Genomic DNA, 20,126 nt, shown 5'->3' with positions numbered 1-20,126 from the left:
TGTCGTTGTATGAGAGAAGACACTACATACGAGTCTTCATATTTCTTATTTAAGGGCATTCAGACCACACAAATAAGTCTTGCAAATATGCTTCACACAATAGTATTTAAAAAATACTGTGGTTGTTTTGTTTATCAGACAATACAAAACTGTTGTTTGAATGCTTTTAAAGATACAGATCACAATGTTCCCAAAATGCAAAACTCATCAGACAACACAAGACTTTTATTTTTTTAGTCGTCTGATTTTTCAGACGATAGAACCCTTTTGTCGTCTGATGCCCCCAAGAGACGACACCGTACTAGACGACATATTTTTGTTCATTCAGACGACAGAACAATTCCGTCGTCTGAAGGCCTTTTTGGAATAGTGACTATCAAGTTGCTCCCATGCCTTGGAATCTGCCGGTTGTCTCAAAACATCATTTTTCGGTCTATGTTCAACATGCCAAATCATGGACTCAGCTGTATATCATGACAGGTAAAGCCATTGAAGTCTTGGGCCCAATGGGAAGTACCGTAATACCTTTTGAGGAACTCGAGAATGACTTGGATTCTCAGAATCTGCAACTCTCTTGTAACGAGAAGATCCACAGACATGGCAGGACATATCATTGGCATGTTCTTTGTAGTACAACATACAATCGTTCGGGCAAGCATCAGTTTTTTCATATATCAAACCTAAGTCAGTAATGAACTTCTTCACCTTGTAAAAGGATTCAGGCAAATCCACATTTGGGAACCACTATTTTATGAGGGTCAACATTGCATTCAAGCATGAATCAGTCATACCAAACATAGTTTTAACCTGGTACAAACACACCAAAAATAATAGTTTTGACTTCCCACAACCTGGATACAATTCTGTTTGGGCCTCCTCGACCATTTTGAAGAACTTGGCAGCATAGGGAGTTGGCCCTTGTGGAGGAGAAGACTGTTCATCAACAACATCAGGTTCAGCCATATAATCATGCATCCCAAAGGCATCAGCCAACAAGCTGGACATATCCTCATTCTGAAACATATGGTGAATTTCATCAGTTACATTAGGCACTGTTTCACCATGCTTGTCCCAGATTCCATTAGCATAAATATCATCCATTCCACTTATCTGTAGATGATCTTCAACATCTGTAGCTGATCTCTGATGTCTATTACCACAAACTTTACACGGACACTTGATGTTTCCATCAATCCCAGCAACAGCTACTGCATGGGAGATGAAAGCTTGTAGGCCAAGCAAATATTCATCACTACGCCGGTGCAAAAATACCCATTCTTTATCCATAATACTGAAAATGAGGCAGCATAAGAAAAATGGCACCTTTCAGCTGCAATGGTTTTCAGTAAGAATGATTGTGCAATACCCTCGCTGTCACAGCTCTAATGTGCAGTGTCAATGACATCCACTCTTGAGAAGCCTGAGACCTTGAATTATATAGAGACAAAGTTGCCAATCAACCCACAAATCTATAACCTATAGAAAAGCAAAACTTTCAAACAATTTCCACAGTGGCATAAGTGGAAGAAATTTCAACATATCAATGAGAAGCATTACAGAATATGAATCTAATCAAATCAGAAACACATATGAGAAAAGAACACAAATTTCAACAACTGAAATGCCTTTCAAACTTAGGACGGAGAAACTTGTTGACAACCTAATAACGTAAATCATAAATCACATTACCATAACTTTATTCAACATTCAAATTTCATTGTACTGAACTAAAATTTCAAATTCACAATAGTATTGAAAAACACAAATATCCTTCCAAAACAATTTTCAAACTTTAGAGGGAACAATGTATGAATTGACAATTGAGAATAGGAACCCAAATTTTGAGCTAAAATAAGTATTCCACTCAGATTACAAGTACAATTATAAATGAACAAAGGAACTATTACTTTCACTGCACAACGTCAAAGAAACATTGATAAACTTAAATATAGAGTTGGTGGGCACAAAGAAGAGATATCAAGCTTTGGAAGAACTGAAGAAAAATTTTGCTCTGAGATGTCCCAAACTCTGAAATTTAATTACTAATTTTCATCAATAACTGAAACCCAATAAACCCATTAAGCATGAGAATCAATTTTCCTACTTTCAAACTGACGATATCATTGAGGAATAAGAAGCACCTTTGAACGCATAGAAGAAGAGGCCACGGAAGTGAGGCTTGGTGCTCTTTGCATACCCACGAACAAATTGGTGAGATGGCAGTTTGGAACAGGATCGATTCCGGAGACTCAGATAACCTGGGAACTTGATAGAATACTAGAAACAAGGACACATGGTGCTGGTTGCGATGAGTAAAACATTGATTATTGATTAAGAAGAACAATTTGGGTGGAGGGAGAAGAATGAGAGAGAAATAGATTTGGGTAAGAATGAGAGAGAAATGGACGGAAGACATGTGTGTGTTGGCACCAAAGGTTGTGAAGAAGTGGAGAGAGTTCGGGTCAATACACGCTCCCTTTTCTATCTTCTGAGGCTTGACGCAATACACAATGGAAGGGGAGAGAGATTGAGATAAAATAGGTATTTGAATGGATATGTGGTATTTGTATCATATAGGGACACTTCTTCTGTCCCTTTTCACAAAGGAGAGAGAATGTGGAGATTAAAATTACATTTTTGCAATGTGTATGTGGTATTTTTATCAAATGGGGACACTTCATGTGTTCCTTTTCTAACAAAAGGCACACATATCTTCTTCTTATGTGCCTAATGCTCACTTAAAGGCACACATCTTTCATTTGTCCTTATTTTATGTGTGCCCTTAGGGCCTTTTTCTAGTAGTGATACTGGAAGTTCTTTGATGTGCACTTTTGTTTCCTCTAGAAATTTTGGCTGTTAACCAATTCCGTTAATGTCGAATCCTAACTGGGTGTCCGGAGCACTATAGACTATCCCGGCAAACTACTGGTTTAAAAACCCTACCAGTTTGAAATATTCCATTGAAGCTAATTAAAGCTAGCAATCATCAGATCGAGAATCTCCATTTGGTTTAATTAAGCCAGTTGAGAATAATTCCTACTTGGTAGGTCCAATATGCCCAAGAATTTTTCAATAGTATCCATGTAGGGGTGCCAGAGTGGTAATCAAGTGGACATTTTGGTTTCTTGTTGAAGTTGACATCTGAACAGCATCAGAATTTACATAATGCAATCTCCATGGAGATAACCAATCAATTAACGCGGTCAGAATAATACAGAAAAATGATAGTCCAACATCTCACCAACTATATATAAGCAGGTATAAACTGATAAAATTATACTTTAAAAGTGAAATTAATCAAATATGATTTTCGATTAGTTTACATTTATCTATTTTGCTTGATTAGTCACGATGCCAAAGATTGGCACTTGTCATTATAGAAATGTAATAACAAACCTTAATAAATTGGAGATGAGTAGGTGCGGTTCAACCTTCTCTTAACAGCTGTAATCACTGTCCATCCAAAACATGGATTTTTGAAAAAGAAGTTCAAATACATTGCGATATACACACACATATATATATAACAAAAAAGATTGATATCGGATCAAATGAGTTCGGTCGCACCATTGATTGTAATGTAGTAATTTTCGTGTTAGGGTTAAACATTTTAAGTGTCAAATAAATTTCAAACATAAATAGAGTAATTTCAATCATAACCATGATATTTGTTGCATCATCATTTTCCCCACTACAGTACAATAACTGCAGTCAGATAAGGAATATACCCAGAGGTTGAGGGCACCGGTGTGGTGTCGATTAATAGATCAAGTCAGCAACACAATTTGATAAGCAGCTAGTTAGGCTTAGAGCAGGGTTTTATGATATTCTAAGAAGATCAAGTCAGCAACACAATTTGATAAGCAGCTAGTTAGGCTTAGAACAGGGTTTTATGATATATCTTCTTAGAATAGAGTAGTTTACAGTCCTTGAAAGGTGAGCTCTTAAGTCGTGTTGATTCGAAATTTTGGAAGGTTAAGTAGACATAAATATTAAAAGATTATGTTACTTGCTCATCGTACTAATTATAGATAAAGATTTCTAGGAGCCTTCTCATATTAAATCAGTTGGCATATCGGCCTCACTTATCTCTTGAGATCCGTAACGGAATAACGGATTTGAGTCATCATAAGTCGATCCGTCAGGCTCAAACTTGAGACCTTATGAATTCTTGAGGAGTTAATTTCATTTTCAAGATCTTTTGTACTTCCTTGTTACTCTAAACCATAGGTGGTGTTATCCACCGTCCCGGTACAATATTGACACAAAAAAAAAAAACACTAACATAGATCGAATATTCCTTCCCCAAATACAACTACACATATTGAATAACAGGCAATATCTCACTAGACACACTTGACCTAGCTAGCACACTGATCAGAAAGAAGGCACTCCACATGTAATTAAGGTCAACGCATCAAAACTAAGACCTTGATATTAAATGAAATACACAGCGCTGCATATTTATTTCGTCTAGCAAATTAATTAACAACTTCTTTATAGTTAATACATACACCGCAATTTTCTATCCATGCCAAGATAGAAAATTATGTGATATACTATATCATCAAGACTAGAACCACCACAGGTGGTCGAGTTGGTAAGAGCCTCCAGGTGTGGAATCCCCACATCCGGGTTCGAATCCTGCCGACGCTTATTGGAGTTAAATCCCAATATATTCTTGGTGGCCAGGGGGGAGGAAACGTTCTGACAAGATCCCCGAGCACGGATTAGTCTCTGGGCCTAGGAAGCCTTTGAGGACACCGTGTGATTGACAAATCAAAAAATATCATCAAGACTAGGAGCTTCTGGTGCAGCATACACCGTAAATGAAATGAAATGTTTTAAAATGTGCAAAAAGAGGTACTGTAGTCTTACAAGTTTACGTGTACATAACCTATATTTAATAGGATACAAAGTATATGCATGATGTATTCTTGTACAACCAAATTAGTTAGGTAGGTAAACTCACGCCAAACGGATAGTCACACAGACTGTTGTGATCCTTAATGCAATAGGACACAAAAAATCATTCTAAAAAAAAAAAAAAAATAGCACACAAAAAATCGACTTTGATGGAACTCTTGAATTGGGTTGATGGTACGCAAACAAAGTGTGCCCCATCGTTCGTAGTGGGTAGCATCTTCTGTCTTGATCTTAATCATGGTCACCACCGTTGTGAAAGAACATTTCAGGGATCCTGGCCGACTCACAGTGGTCATGACCTTATTAATAAAGGCTCACTTAATTTGGTAAATTGATGACTCAATAATGTAGAAATTAACCTTCAAAATTATTTTGCATTGCTTGCATTCTCTCCCTGTGGACCAATATGGCGTGCTTGTGTCTCATCTTTCAAATGTAAAACATGGAAGGATGAGAATGCAATATTTGAAACGAAATGGCAAAACAAATTGCAAGTGCATATGGGGAGAAACGAGAAAAACACCTGAGAAGACATGGACACAAAACTGTTATTTATACTGAAATTAAGTCATCAATGTAGAGCCAAACAGGAAGCATAAGACCAGATTTTACATTTATGCATCTTCCTTGGTTGGTTCATAAAATGAGATATGTTTCCTAAAGTACTTCTTGGCTTATCCTAACAATTTAAGAAAATCGATCCCAACTGACTCCGAAAAAAAATTTGGATGAATTGTCTATATGGAGCCATAAATAAAACCATATTCTACATTTGTGCATTCCTCTTCTTTAGATAAAATGAGATATGTTTCCTAAAGTACTTCTTGGCGTATCCTGACATTTTCTAGACTAAAAGAGTAAACTCAAATTATAATTTAGTCTAGTGAGATCATAATCTGAAAAAATATTGTAACACTACACTGTAAGGGCGTAAGGCGTCACTCTAACACAACTTTCAAGTGGTATTAGTGCAAAAGCAAATGGAGTGATCCTTAATGCTATTGTGTCCTTAGGTAATCACAATGGATCATGAGTCCAGTTGTTGGTCTTGCAACTCAGCTCTTGCATAAGAATGCATGCTATCTTCTAGCTAACTGAAGATCAACTTCGCAGTGCAGCAAGCTAAGCTAATGCTGATGCAATTGCTAATTTGATTTCGAGTAAAAAGGCTAGGGGCGCTCATGGGGATCTCTGCAAAGGATTTTAAGGGGAAAAAAAAAATATTTGACTGGAAATAAAAGGGTATAAAGCCAAGTCTAAGCACATATGGTATGAAAAGAAAATTCAATTTTGGTAAGATTACTCTATTCTTTAATCACTCTAACTCTCTTCGCAACCTTATCATCTATACACATTTATTTTTTAAACGAGCTTCCTTGTCTTATAGAAGGAGTTCCCTTGGACGAGGTAAGTGGAGTAAAGGCAAATGACTATATCGTTGGGGTGTAGATGGTGATAATTTGATAAACATGAGGCTCGACCATCACACCCAATAATTCTTATTTAGTATTTACAATCTTAACAAACCTCCCTTCAGGGGAAGTAATTTTTGAAATAAGAGAAAAAGAATTAATTTCACGGAGGAATTAATATCGTTAAATCTTAAATAAAATAAAAAACTTAAATTTTATTTACTGGCTATGACTTTCAATGTAATATCGTCCAAACAGGCCCTCAAATTTTCCGAGGTAAATGACCATAAACAAAGGTGCTGTCTCCATCCCATAAGCAGCTGGAGATAAAACCCAAACTACTCGACTCCACAGCAGACGACGCAGGATAACCCCTTTTGGCATTTTTTCACTCTCACTTTGATCCTCGATAGAGTTCTGAAAAGCCAAAACCCTTTAATTCTATGGTCTTCTGAGTGAATGGCTTCAGCTCTTTTTGCAAGGACTCTTTTGGGTCATCGCCTTTTTCACTCTTCTGCACACTCTCTCTCTCCAAAGCCCCAAATCCTCACTTCCCTGCTCAATGTAAATCTCTTTTCCCTCTCTTTTTCTGAGTAATCTTCTATTGGGTTTCTGCTTAATCTTCAATTCTGTTTGTAAAGTTTGTTGCTTTTGATGATGTTATGAATCCATCTCTGTAAAGTTTTGATCTTTTGCTTGTTTGATCGGTTTTTTTATCTGGGTTTTAGTATCAGTGGATTTGAGATGCAAAGTCTTTGGTTTGGAGCGTTTTGTAGTGGTTCACTAACATTGGTTCTCATTGTTTAATCAGTTAGTGACTTGTAGTATGTAGAGTGTACGAAGGTGTTTAGTGTAGTTGTTCTGTACATGCACTCAGTTCCTGACTATGTTCATTGACCCCTAAACTTGGTTTTCTTGGAGATTTCTTGTTTGTATCCTAGATTCTTGTTTGATTATCGTTGTGACTTAAAAGTATTTGAGTTGGTTAACTATGCAAATGCATAGTTCTGTGCTGTGAGTTATTGGCTGTCCGTTAATTTGAAAATCATATAGTGCTAGGAGATTGGTTGGTTTAGTTGTCTCTGTCTTATTTACAAGATTATCATCGACAGTCCTGCATGTCTTGGGATCAAAGGCTGCATTTAAAGATTGACTTTGTGAAATCATTCAAAATCACTACTTATCTTGGGTTGCTCATTCTCTACAACTGAAAGGTCAAGTTTCATTTTTGAAATTTTCTTTTTCCTGGATATTGATGATCGCGGGGTTGCTTATATTTATCTGGGTTTGCATCTGCTACCCTGTATGGTGAACGTGAAGTAACCAACTTAATAATGACCTTATTGATTTAAGCTAGTGGATGAAGCTTTTCACTGCACATAACCTTATCTGTTGTGGCAAGATCTAATCAAATGTATTTTTCCCACCAATGCAGAAAAGATCAGATCTCTTGCGAGCTGACTCTTCCTATACAAAATATAGAGTATCTGGTTTAATACCTCGTGCTATGGCTTCATCAGTAGCTGGGGCAACAGCAGATTTTTTAACCTCGGCATCTACAAATGAGCCTGTTGTTTCTGTTGATTGGCTCCATGCTAATCTCAAGGAGCCTGACCTTAAGGTAACTGGCGTTGGCTTGTTTGTACTTTGCTTCTTTCTTTCATCAACCCCCATTTTTCCACCTCCAGTGTAGTCTGGAAATATTTTGAAGATATTTGCATTTAATGCCTGGTGCTCAGTGTAATTTCACCTTCTATAGTGCAGATTTGTTTTTGCTTTTTTTTTTCCCCGATCTCGTTGTTGTCATCATAATCACTGTTTCTCTTTTTATTTTTCTGTCTATATTATGCCTATCAAATGATTGTCTTTTGTATCACAATGAAACTCTTTTGACTTGAAACAATTACCTATTTTCCCCCTTAGATGCATCCTTTAGTCCTTTAAGCGTTGGTAATCTTTAGTTAATTGTTGAATTTAGGTTGTGGATGCGTCTTGGTACATGCCTGATGAGCAAAGGAATCCGATTCAAGAGTATCAGGTGTTCACTTCGCTTTCTGTTTTCTCCCATCATATTTTTAAATTCTTATTTTTCTTATTCTCCGCAAATGCTGTTATCTGGTCCTTATTAGTAATTCTCCTTAGTTCCTTCTTAGTCATTGATTTCATAATGGATGTAGATCCTGATTCTTTCTGATAACAGGTTGCTCATATTCCTGGTGCCCTTTTCTTTGACGTAGATGGAATATCGGATCGCACAACAAAAGTGAGATGGTTTCTCTTTCTTTTCATTTGCCATTATCCCATCTGACATCTTTTTGTTTCGTATTTGGTTTTCTCTAAACATACATTTACTGGGTTACACTTTTGAATGTATAGCATTAGTAATCCAAGGTTTCTCTTGTCGATTATATGATTAATACATCTGCTTTACGTTGATAAAATAAACCTACCAAATGTGCATGCTTCACAGCTCACTCTGTTTCTCACGTGCACGTGCACACATATACTCAGACAAACCAAAGTTAAGAGTACAAGATGCAAAATTCTGCTTTGCCCCGCAAAATTGCATACTTTCTGTACCTTTGGAGATAGGTTTCATGAATTTACACTGGAGCAAAGTGAGTGAATGAGGTTACTCTATTATACTACATTCATCTTAATATCTGGAAAGCTTTCCCCTGATGGTTACAATATAAAATATTCTTATGTTTTCCAGTAATGTGCATTTATGAACTATGTAACCCCAGTCTCGATATCGGTAAATTATTCATTCATGTAGTAATACAATCTTCTTTATGAAGTGATGAGTATGATTAATATTAATCTGGTGAATAATTCTTGACGTTGGAAGTTCTAGGTCTATGTGTGCCATCATCTGCAGGCATATGTTACTTTGCTATCAATCTTGCAGTCTCCTTTTGTCATCTCTTGATGATTTTTTCAGTTACCACTTATGTTACCATCTGAGGAGACCTTTGCTGCTGCTGTTTCTGCTCTTGGCATTGAGAACAAAGACGATCTAGTTGTGTATGATGGGAAAGGGCTTTTTAGTGCAGCTTGTGTGTGGTGGTAAGTTATGTAGCTCATCAGAAATGCTACTAAACAATGTGTTTCCCACTCCATGTGGCATCAACTGATGCTTCAATTCATTGTAAAATAAAAGGATGTTCTGAGTGTTTGGCCATAATAAGAGTCTGGGTTTTAGATGGAGGCTTGCCAAGATGGCGTGCATCTGGATATGACGTTGAATCTAGTGCTTCTGGCAATGCGATTTTGAAAGCTAGTGCTGCCAGTGAGGCAATGGAGAAAGTATATAAGGGACAGCCAGTAAGTTCCCAATAATACCTAATTTTTGACATTTTTTTTTCAAGTATACCTGCCATGGTGCCATAGTTTAGCCTACTAATTTGTCTAAATGTTCTCGTTGTCTCTGAATTATTTTTGGAAATGCTTGGTGCTGATTTCTTTCTTTTGTAATAATGCCATGTATGTTGTATTTCCTGGCATCAACACCTTTTCTTGAAATGTTGGAAATTCGTAGCTTTGTGCAATTCTTATTGTTTAATGCTAGTGACTGGAGTGTTGGTCTAGAGTTCAAAACTTTATGTCTTTTTTAGGGTTGCGGGGTGGCCAGTCTGTTGCTTCTTTTGAAACTTTAACATTCTTTTTGGCAGAAACATATGAGCTACTTAAGTCCACTAAATTGAGTCTACCTGGTCTTCTTTTTGCTATTTAAGTAGTATTACTTTTAAACTTTGACTTGTAAAGTCGTGTTTTCTGATTTCAGACAAATGCAATTTTGTTCTGCAGGTTGGTCCAACCACATTTCAGACTAAATTTCAGCCACATCTTGCCTGGAATCTTGAGCAGGTTTGTTTTCTCTTATCTTAAATATATTAAGCTGCATGTCATACCTCCACCCTTGTATCAGTGCACGCTAATGCTAGGTTTGCTTTCCAGCTTTATATCCAACTCTTTGATGTTTTATCTACTTCATTCTAAAAGCCATTGTATTCTTGATACTTATTAGTGAATTAGTTTCTTTTTCATTACAATGGAAATTTCTTTGCATTTAGTTCTGAGTGTTCACTCCCATTCCAGAACCTGTTGTTATTTGTTACACCAAAAACATCATTTCAGATGTAGTGACAACAAATATTGTGGTCTCTCTCTCTGATGATGCTATCCTAATGCTTTCTGATATGGTGAATGCAACCAAAATAGGGATCCTTGTCATGATGGCATAATGACTTTTCTTCCTCTGTGTAGCCTGTGCCACCTTACACCCGGATATAGTCAAGTCATTCCTGGCTTGCTGTGTCCTTGTTATTTATTACTACATAGCCATTGCTCATTTACAATAGAGACATCAAGATCACAACTTTATGAACCTGTCACCCGAAATTCTCACATTCTATTCCCAATCTAAAGCTTGCCATTCTCTGCCGGCGGCTACAATCAAACCCTCTTCCTTACTTCCTGCCATGAATTACACCACCCATTGACATGAAATCCAGATTCCAATCTTTACTAAAGCTCGGAAATTTACTGCCAGCTTCGCCACATTTGATCCCTTTGCCCAAATGTCTACCCCCACCAAAGTCCTGCATCTTAATGCCCACCACCTATTTGACGATTTGCCTGACCCAACAAGGTGTAGGAGAAGATACTAGTGGCCTAAATAGCACCGATACGGGATGAGATGATAGCCTCTGAGAAAGTAGATTTGGCCTTTGTCCCGTTCTCTTTTGCAATACTGCAAGTCTGCAATCATGGATTCCTCAAGGTCTTTGACGACCAGGCTCTTTCTCTCCCTCTCCAAGAAGAGGAAAAGAAGCTCCAAACGAAGGAGGAGAAGAAGAGAAGAGAAGAGAAGAGAAGAGAGGAGAAGAACGTACCGGAAGCTTCAGCTGTTTTTCAAAGTCTAATTGAAGAAAGTCTGTATCTTGAGGTCTGATCGAAGAGAAGCGGCTGCTGCAGATAGTCTAAACAAATAGCCTTGGGTAGGTCTTTATCTTTTATGTTTTTTTATTTTATTTTATTTTTTTTATATATATATTTTTTAAGGAAAATGTCAGTTGTACCCCCGCGTATCCAATATTACAAAAATTTGTATCCTATTCAGATATGACGTATCCATACCGTATCCAAATCAGGATCTGCGTATCCACGTGTATCCGAGCGTATCCTAGCCGTGTCGTACCCGTATCTCTGATCGGTACGGGATACGGGGTCAAAATGCCGTATCCGTGCTTCATAGCTAGCGACGAATTGGAGGACTCTGTGCGAGTCCTGAAGAGATTGGGCTGTAGCGATGCTGACATAACCAGGATTTTCACAAAGGCATCTGCTCTAAAGAACTCTGACATAGACCAGCTTAACTGGAAACTCGAACTCCTAACTGGGTTGGGACTTACTACACCTGAGCTGGTGAAGATAGTCAGTGGTCGGCCTCGGATTCTCGACACACCTGCTTTGCTGAGCAGCTTAAGTACTTTAATGAATTGTTTGGTTCAAGGGAGTTGCTTGTCAGAGCCATTTTGAGGAGCCCCTCTCCTGACCTATGACCTTCACAAGACAATCAAACCCACAATTGAGATGTATAGAGTAATTGGTCTTGAGGAGGACTTGATCCAAATGCTTCTAGCGCGGCCGACATTGATCACAAAAACTTTATTTAGTGAAGAGAAGATGGAGTTTATCCGCAAGACCGGGGTGTCAAAGACTTCCACAATGTTTAAGTATGTAGTCACACTCATTGGCGTTTCGCACCTCGAAACTATCTGTCAGAAGATAGCAAACTTTGAGAAGTTTGGTATGTCAGAAGAAGAGATTTTCTGTCTTTTTGGGAGGTCTCCCTATGTTATGTCACTGTCAATTGATAAGGTTCTGAGAAACATGACTTTCATCTTATCACAATTGAAGCTTCCTGCTAAAATAGTTCTTGATTGCCCAAGTTTGCTATACTTGAATATGGAGAATGTGATGAAGCCACGAGCACTTCTCGCAGCGAAGATGCACGAAATGGGACTTGAACTGCAGATTACAGGTCCTATGATCTTGACTGTAATGAGGATGAATGAGAAGAGATTTCTGAAGGCATTTGTTAGTCATCAACCGATGGAGGTTGCTGATGAATTGATGGAGTACTACGAAAATGTGAAGGGTGTGAAGCGATTGGCAGAAGCCTCGAAGAAGAACTTGAATTATGGGTTTCCTTTCTGAATGTTTTCCATCTGATTTTCAACTTTTAAGAGTAATTTAATCACAGTTCTCTCTTGATAATTATTTTGGTACATGAACTAGGAGCAGTTTTACACATTCTCATAATCATTCTCTTTAATCCCTTTTTCAATTATTCTTCGATTTGGATGCAGTTTTTTTTTTTATTGGTACTACAATTAGCTAACACTGATCCATTGCTTTGTGCAATACAAAAGATTGGGATTCCATTTCTTTAAGGGTGCTTCTGTTTCTGATTGTTAGGAAACTGCTGCAATATGTTCTAATTCTACATTGTATGTTTCCAGAGAATCTTTTTTTCGACGAAAAGAGGTCAACCCATTATATTTATTCAGTAAGCAGTATAAAAACGAAACACCCTTATGGGGTCGACAGGAAGAATCGTTCCTTAGGGAACCCTAAATCTATTCTAGAACAAGAATAAGACCCAGGAAACCCCTAGTACACCAACCTTTTAGGAAATCCACGCACTATTATTTCAAACAAAAATCTAGAAACTCCGAAGCGAGTAAATTAAAATGATCCTCAGAGCAACTAGTTTTTGCGACCTAAAAAAATTTAAACAGCACTTTGGGCCATAGAGACCCAACCCATCCAACCCCCTAGCAAAGAGGTAGTCCAAGCCTTGCATAACCCCAGACCAAGCCCAAGGATGAGGCGCACCATCCAGTTTGAGGCCCAATTGACCCAAATTCTCCAAACCATCCACCGAGTAGGAAACCTGAGAATCCCTAGCATCCCTGCAGTCCTCTGTTCCGCCGACCACCATGCCACCGTTACGAGCACAACCTCCGGCTTTGCCCCACGGAAGCCGCCCTCAACCAGCCCATTGTAGTAGTCACACCTCTGCCAGCATCGCAACCAAGTGTCATATGAAATCCATCATAACAACCAACACTTAAAAGAAGAAAATTTGCTCCGACCACCGTCAAACCAGTCTGCCCAAAGTCGAGGCTTTACGAGCTCCTCCGATGGAGATCTAGCACCGCCCGCTCTTGTACCCACTTCCAATCCCCGTACCGAATCCGCCTCAAAAACCCGAGAGAGGGTCCAGTCGGCATCCCAAAAACCAAAACCACCAGTAGCCACCGCCACTAGATCGGAGCCCATAGCCATAGCAGATCCGCAGATCAACATAACCAGGTACAGAAGTCGAAACCAGAGTTCGATAGGCTCAAAAGCACGTTGACGAAGAGGAACTCCGCCTCCATCCTTCCCAGGTTGACCGGAGAGAGCTGAGAAGCCATCTACCTAGGACAGAAACTTGGTGCTGCCACAAGCAAGCCCTAGCGAAGCCATTCTCTAATTATTCTACTTTTTTTAGAAATCCTAGAGAATCTGTTTTGCACTTGCACTATTTAAGGTATCATAAACTTGCAGCATATATTCTTCAAAAGTTCACTTGTTTGGAAGTTGGGCTAGAATGGGTCCTGCACTCTATTCCTAGTGAGTATCATGTGAAGAAAAGTACAACTTTCAAACTTATAATGGGGATTAGGTAGCTTCTCATGAGACACACAGGAGAGTGTTTTGTTGCTATTATCCAAATGTCCACCACGTAGTGGTGAAAGCTCCTCCGTAATTTTCTTCTCTTATTTGTGAGAATATTGAATTAAGGATATCAGATGTAAGGTTATCGGCGGAGGTACTCTTCTCTTTGCCCGGACTTTATTCCATTAGTTGACTAGGTGAAAGACTTGACTTATGGACGCCATCACAATTTTGATTCAATATGTAGTGATTTTTGGGTTTAGGGTTTAAGGAGCTCTATAGCACAAAAAGCAAATTCGTGGGTACGACGAGAATTACCGAAGCTTTTGACCCAAAAAAACAAATGACCCAAAGCGCCAGTTGGTGTTTAAAGCTGCCTTGGCTCAGACTCTCAGTTGTGCCTGAAGGGGTAAACCCCTTAAACCTCAGTGAGTTAGTTAAAACCTTTTCGAAGGTGGGGGCTATGAGTCAATGGTAAATAGCAACAAGAGTCCATGGTGCTGGTAAACATTACAGAACTACACTTTTCCTTGTTCAATATCATCAGAATTTTTTGGTGTTGATGCAATAAAGTTTTGAGCTTCAGTTTTTCGGATCAAGTTTACTACTTTTATAGTGATTCCTTATTGCATTACAATTTCCCAGTAATGCTTAACCAATAAATTGACTGATAATCAATACCCACTTCTCCATTTTGGACATTTGAACCCAAGTTCATAGTTTTGGCACAAGTCAATAAAATGCAGTATCAGTGAAATCCATAGTTGTAAGAATGTTGATATGAAATCTAGATTTGATTATGTATTCAAGCTCTGCATGGTGTTCCCTGCCGCTCGAAATCACTCTCCTTTCCCCAGAACTGTTCTCCCAACTTGTTTAAGTTTCGTGCACACCACCTATTCGACAGTTTGCCTCACTCAGGAGGAGTGTAGTGGAAGACATTTTTGACCAACCAAAGACCTCTGCAGAAGTTCTGGAGAAATGGGGTTGTAGCGATGCTGACATATCGCAGCTGCTCAGGCGGCGGCCTACTTTAAGGAATGCTGACCTTAACCGGCTTCAGTTCAAGTTAAACCTTCTGAGTAGATTGGGTATTACTGCACCTGAGCTTTTGAAGATGATCAATTGTCGCCCCCGGTTGCTCAGTGTTCGGATCGATCATTGCTTTGATGAGCGGTATGAGTTCTTATGAAATTGTTTGGGTCAAGGGAACTGCTTGTCAAAGCCATTGTAAGGAACCTGTCTCTCTTGATCTATGACTTCCATAATAAAGTCAAGCCGACCATTGCTCTATATGAGGGAATGGGTCTTAGTCGGGAGGAGTTAGTCCCAATGCTAATATCACGGCCGACATTGATCCCAAGAACTACATTTAACTACGAGAAGATGGAGTATATACGGAAAACTTGACTGTCAAATGAGTCCCGGATGTATAAGTATGTTGTGACACTCATTGGCATTTCACGCCTTGAAATTATCAGTGAGAAAGTGGCAAATTTTGAAAAGTTTGGTTTCTCAGAAGATGAGATTTTCCCATAGTGTTTACTCTTTCAGTGGATAAGGTCCAGAGGAACATGACTTTCATTTTAGGACAAATGAAACTTCCTGCTACAGTGATTCTTGAGCACCCATTTTTGCTGTACATGAATCTGGAGGCTGCTTTGAAGCTGCGAGTATGTCTTGCAGGAAATATTAAGGATATGGATCTTGATGTGCAAATTAAAGGACCCAAGTTGCTGACGGCATTGAGAATGACAGAGAAAAGATTTGTGAAGGCATTCGTTAATTGTCACCCAAAGGATGTTGCTGATGAATTGATGGAGTACTGTACAAAAGCAAAGGGTGTGAAGCGATTGGCAGAAGCCTCAAAGAAGAAATTGTATGAAGGCTTTCCTTACTAAAATTTTGGCTATCAGGTTTTCTTCTTTTGACCTCAAAGATGTCTTATTCGTTATTTTACTTGTGTATATCATTGTTATACATTTCCTGAGCATTTTGCTTAAGCGGAATTGTCATTCTCTGTAATCCTTAATTTTATTATGGAGTTTAGTTTATTCTTTATGAGGCATGATCTTTATCTTTCTCTCCCTGGCTCATGTGCTACAATCAGCTAATTACACAAAGTTCAAGTTACATGTCCTTTAGCTTTCCACTTGTTAGAATTACATTTTCTTAGGGAATACCTATCTTTTTGCCTAACGCCGGCGTTGTTGCTGATTGTTTAGGGTCATAACTGTTGCTACTACATTCTTGGGTGCGAACCTTGCTTTTGTTGCCAGATGAACACTGCAGTAGAGAGAACACGATAGACAAATAATAATAATTGAAAATTTTTATATTGAAAATTAGTTTCTTGAGTTTTCTAGGGATGTATGTTTTGTCCTATATGATGTTGTTTTGCAAGCAATCTGGTTTCATAAATATCAACTGGTATGTCACTCAGATAATGACGCTAATTCTGGGTAGTATATATATTATCTCTATATCTATTAGTTTCTAAATCCTATCATGTATGTTTTAGCCTCTTTGTACGTTTCTAATATTTTGTGTTCCAGACTTCATGTGAACTTGGAGAGCTTATGTCGAGCTGTAAAGCCTGTAGGAACTTGAATCATCTGGTAACTATAAACATACATCCTACAATTGATTCCAAGCATTAATGGATTTTTAGATGAGTCTCAGATGCTTAAATTTTTCTTTGAAAGGCTCTTTGCTTTATTATTTTTGCTATGATGCCTGATCTCATTCAGTAGTTGTTGTTCTTATTATATTAGCTGTATTTCCCCACAATCACAGGAATGTCGGATTCATAAAATAGTTGACTTGAGCATCATACTTCTAGTCTCAGGGTATTGATTACGATGATTCATGACCAGAAGCAAGGTCTCCTTCTATTGGATCTCAAAAGAATTTGGCGCTTGTTTCTTGTGTTCTGTGTTGAAAAGATTAGGACTAATTTCAGTTTACCCCCCCCCTGAGGTTTGGGGTCAACATCATGTTAGTCCCTGCAGTTTCAATTTAATCAGTAATACCCTCATACTTTTCAATTTCATCACCAGTGTCCAATTTCTTGAGTTCTGTCTAAATTGGACGTTATATCTGACGTTGGGAGCCCACTGTTGAGAATATATACATCCCACATGGGAAAAATGGGACCTTGCCTATGGGTTTATAAGGGTTTGGGCCACTCCATCCATTGTCAATTGGTTTTGGATGTGAACCCCAAATTACTTTATCATGGTATCAGAGCGGGTTATCCACGTGTGCATGCCTAATGGCCACACGGGCTCCACGTCACCCAAAAATTGTCCACGTGTATTGCTTGAAAATTTGCCACACGTGCGGGGGCGTGTTGAGAATATATACATCCCACATGGGAAAAATGAGACCTTGCCTATGAGTTTATAAGGGTTTGGGCCATTCCATCCATTGCCAATTGGTTTTGGATGTGAACCCCAGATTACTTTATCACCCACTATAAGGGTTAAAATGGTCATTTCAAGACACAAAAAATTAGAACAAAAAATACCCATTTTTAGATCCGACCTTGTTTGGCCTCTGCTCCACCATCGCCATCCTCCTCTGAACAATTACAGACCAGAAGAATTCAACCGGAGCATGGCAGACGACGAGTCGTTTCCAAAGGAGTAGAGCATGGCATTCTCGACCCCAGTCGGAGCATTGCACTATCTTCCGAATTTGAATCGGATAAGACAAAAGAGAAATCACACACCTTATATCTACTTCTTCCTCAATCTAATGAATCCCCAAAAAACAGAGGAAGGCATCTTCCACCACCTCCATAACCATGATCTGGACCACCGCAACCACCCCCGATCGTCCAATCCGAGCCATCCAATCTCCTCCCGAAAAAAGACTCCATCGACCCCTTGTTCACTCCTCTCCCCGAAATCGACCTCTTCCCCTCGTCCTTCTCGGCCCCTTCTTCCTCCGATATCTCGCTCTCTGATTCTGAAATTGAGGGCTTCTTATCCCCACGAAATTCATTGTCGATTCTCTTCTTTATAATCCTTCAATTTTAGTTTGGGTAGAAGATCAGTCGTACCAACTATGAGCGACTCTGGTGTTCTTTCTCATTCTTCAGGTAATTAATCTTCATCTTCTGCTCCTTTTATGTGTTCAAATGGTTATACGCATATCTGGATATGTATGTTTGTATGGTTTGGAAACTGGATTTGAGCTAGATGAAATTCTTGAGTTGAATGCTTCGATTTTATGTTTGTTTATGTGAATTTGCTCTAGAATTGCAACTTATGATTGCGTTTCGGACTGCGTTAGTGTAAGTTGCATTGCTTGTGTAATTTTGCTTAACAGGTTAAGCACTGGTTCTACATTGGTTAGGCGAAGTGTCTGTTAAAGCCATATATACTCATCTGTATCTCCACTTAATTAATAGTTAAAGCTTAAGCTTCCAGTAGCTGTTTATGTAGAAGTAGATGTTCGTCTCGCATTGGTTAGGTTCTTGTGTTTCTGCACCTGATAGCTTATGCTTTAGTATGGATTCTTTAAGTAGCGTCATTTTCTTTGTTTTTATATTTTGCGAATTCTTATGAATTATATCATATTTTAGTATGTAATTCATCATGTTCAGGCATACATTCACTGCGAAATATAGTAACCAAATACATACAAGAGTAGAGAAATTGTAGGTGTATGTGAATAACTTTTGTATGCGTTGCAGGATTTTGGAGCTCATAGAAGATGGATGACCTCAAAGAGCGGCTGCTTGCACCAAAAGTTCCAAAACCTGCATCTCCTATAATCCTTCGGGAATCATCTTATCAAACATCGACCTTTGGAAGGCTACCTTTTCAAGGTGTCGATGTTCTGGGCTTGAAGAAGCGAGGCCAAGGTTTTTTTTGTGGAGTAGAGGCTGAGAAGAGGAGGATGGCGATGATGGAGAAAGTAGGGGCTTAGAAGAGGAGGATGGCGATGGTGGAGCACAGGCCAAATGACGTTGGATTAGCCCTTAAAATGACTTTTTTTTGTTCTGATTTTTTTGTCTTGAAATTACCATTTTAGCCCTTATAGTGGGCCCCCAACGTCAGATATAACGTCCAATTTGGACGGAACTCAAGAAATTGGACACGGGTGATGAAATTGAAAAGTATGAGGGTGTTACTGTTTAAATTGAAACTATAGGGACTAACATGATGTCGACCCCAAACCTCAAGGTTAAACTGAAATTAGTCCAAAAGATTACTGTAACTCGCAATATTGTGCTTGCTCATCTGGACTATTGCTCATTCACAAGAAAACATGTGCTCTGTGTAGTTACTGCGATGGTGAATGTGTTCCTATCATGACTAAGTATCCAGTTATCATAGGATATTACTGGTAGTAGTAATTTGTAATTGTTGTTCTTTTGACGATTTGATATGTTTAGAGAAAAAGATTTAGCTGAAGGTTTCTTCCTGAAATAAACATGGAAAGTAGGACCAGGGGAATCAGCAATTGCAATCATGCAACAACAGTATTGTGTTAATATTGAGTTTATTTTCCGAAAGCGTTTATTAATGAGATTGATTTCAATTATTCAAGGCATTTATTAACGAGTTTGATTTCAATTTATTCGGGAAGGTAAATATGTTAGCGCATGCATGCATAACCTGGTCGGCAGTCCCTTCCAGATAATATTCTGGTCAGCAGTACCTTCCGATGCGTCATCTGGCTGGCAGTACCCTCCAGATGGCATGAGATAGTTAGTTGGCAAACCCTCTAACTATCTATGGTTAGTCGGCAGTATCCTCTAAACATCACCTCCTCTTCCGGTCGGTACTACCCTCTAGGTGGCATGAGATGACTAGTCGGCGGTTCCCTCTAATCATCGTGTGAAGACCCGAAATTCTCAGTTAATATTTCGTAATTTGATATTTGTTCAATTATATGATATATGAATTTTGGGCATGATTCGGATGTCGTTGTATGAGAAATTTGGTTTCGAATGAGTTTATTTTTGAAACAAACGTTATTTAGGGGGTCGTGAAAATCGACTTTTTATACGTATGGAATTTGGGAAAACTTCCTTCACGA

The 20,126-nt window shown here is 38.7% G+C and overlaps 2 protein-coding genes across 3 annotated transcripts; one reads left to right on the top strand and one right to left on the bottom strand.

Annotated features, from left to right (window-relative positions):
* Positions 1–313: 313 nt before the first annotated feature.
* Positions 314–2,514, bottom strand: LOC121049607. Of its 2 annotated transcripts, none has more exons than XM_040507416.1 (2): positions 2,142–2,514; positions 314–1,476 (listed from the first exon to the last, which is right to left on the bottom strand). In XM_040507416.1, the coding sequence occupies exon 2, from the start codon at positions 1,285–1,287 to the stop codon at positions 745–747; it is 543 nt and encodes a 180-aa protein (XP_040363350.1). In that variant the 5' UTR covers positions 1,288–1,476; positions 2,142–2,514; the 3' UTR covers positions 314–744. The 2 variants fall into 2 exon arrangements, with proteins under 2 accessions (XP_040363350.1, XP_040363351.1); XM_040507417.1 differs by having other exon boundaries at positions 314–1,427.
* A 4,137-nt stretch (positions 2,515–6,651) lies between these two features.
* LOC112166362 (thiosulfate/3-mercaptopyruvate sulfurtransferase 1, mitochondrial) lies at positions 6,652–19,397 on the top strand. The gene is given in 10 exon segments (XM_040506417.1): positions 6,652–6,902; positions 7,774–7,959; positions 8,317–8,376; positions 8,539–8,601; positions 9,283–9,407; positions 9,502–9,529; positions 9,531–9,665; positions 10,149–10,208; positions 16,628–16,690; positions 18,775–19,397. Coding segments are annotated over 10 exon segments (906 nt in total). The 5' UTR covers positions 6,652–6,797; the 3' UTR covers positions 18,856–19,397.
* Positions 19,398–20,126: the final 729 nt, after the last annotated feature.

The sequence above is a fragment of the Rosa chinensis genome, chromosome 5 (genome assembly GCF_002994745.2).
Source record: "Rosa chinensis cultivar Old Blush chromosome 5, RchiOBHm-V2, whole genome shotgun sequence".
NCBI lineage: Eukaryota > Viridiplantae > Streptophyta > Magnoliopsida > Rosales > Rosaceae > Rosa > Rosa chinensis.
Note: the sequence above shows the minus strand (reverse complement) of the source record. Positions and strands in the feature narration are given on the sequence as shown.

Excerpts from the sequence above, each read along its gene's own strand:
- LOC121049607 (XM_040507416.1), bottom strand. The coding sequence starts at position 1,287 with ATGGATAAAGAATGGGTATTTTTGCACCGGCGTAGTGATGAATATTTG.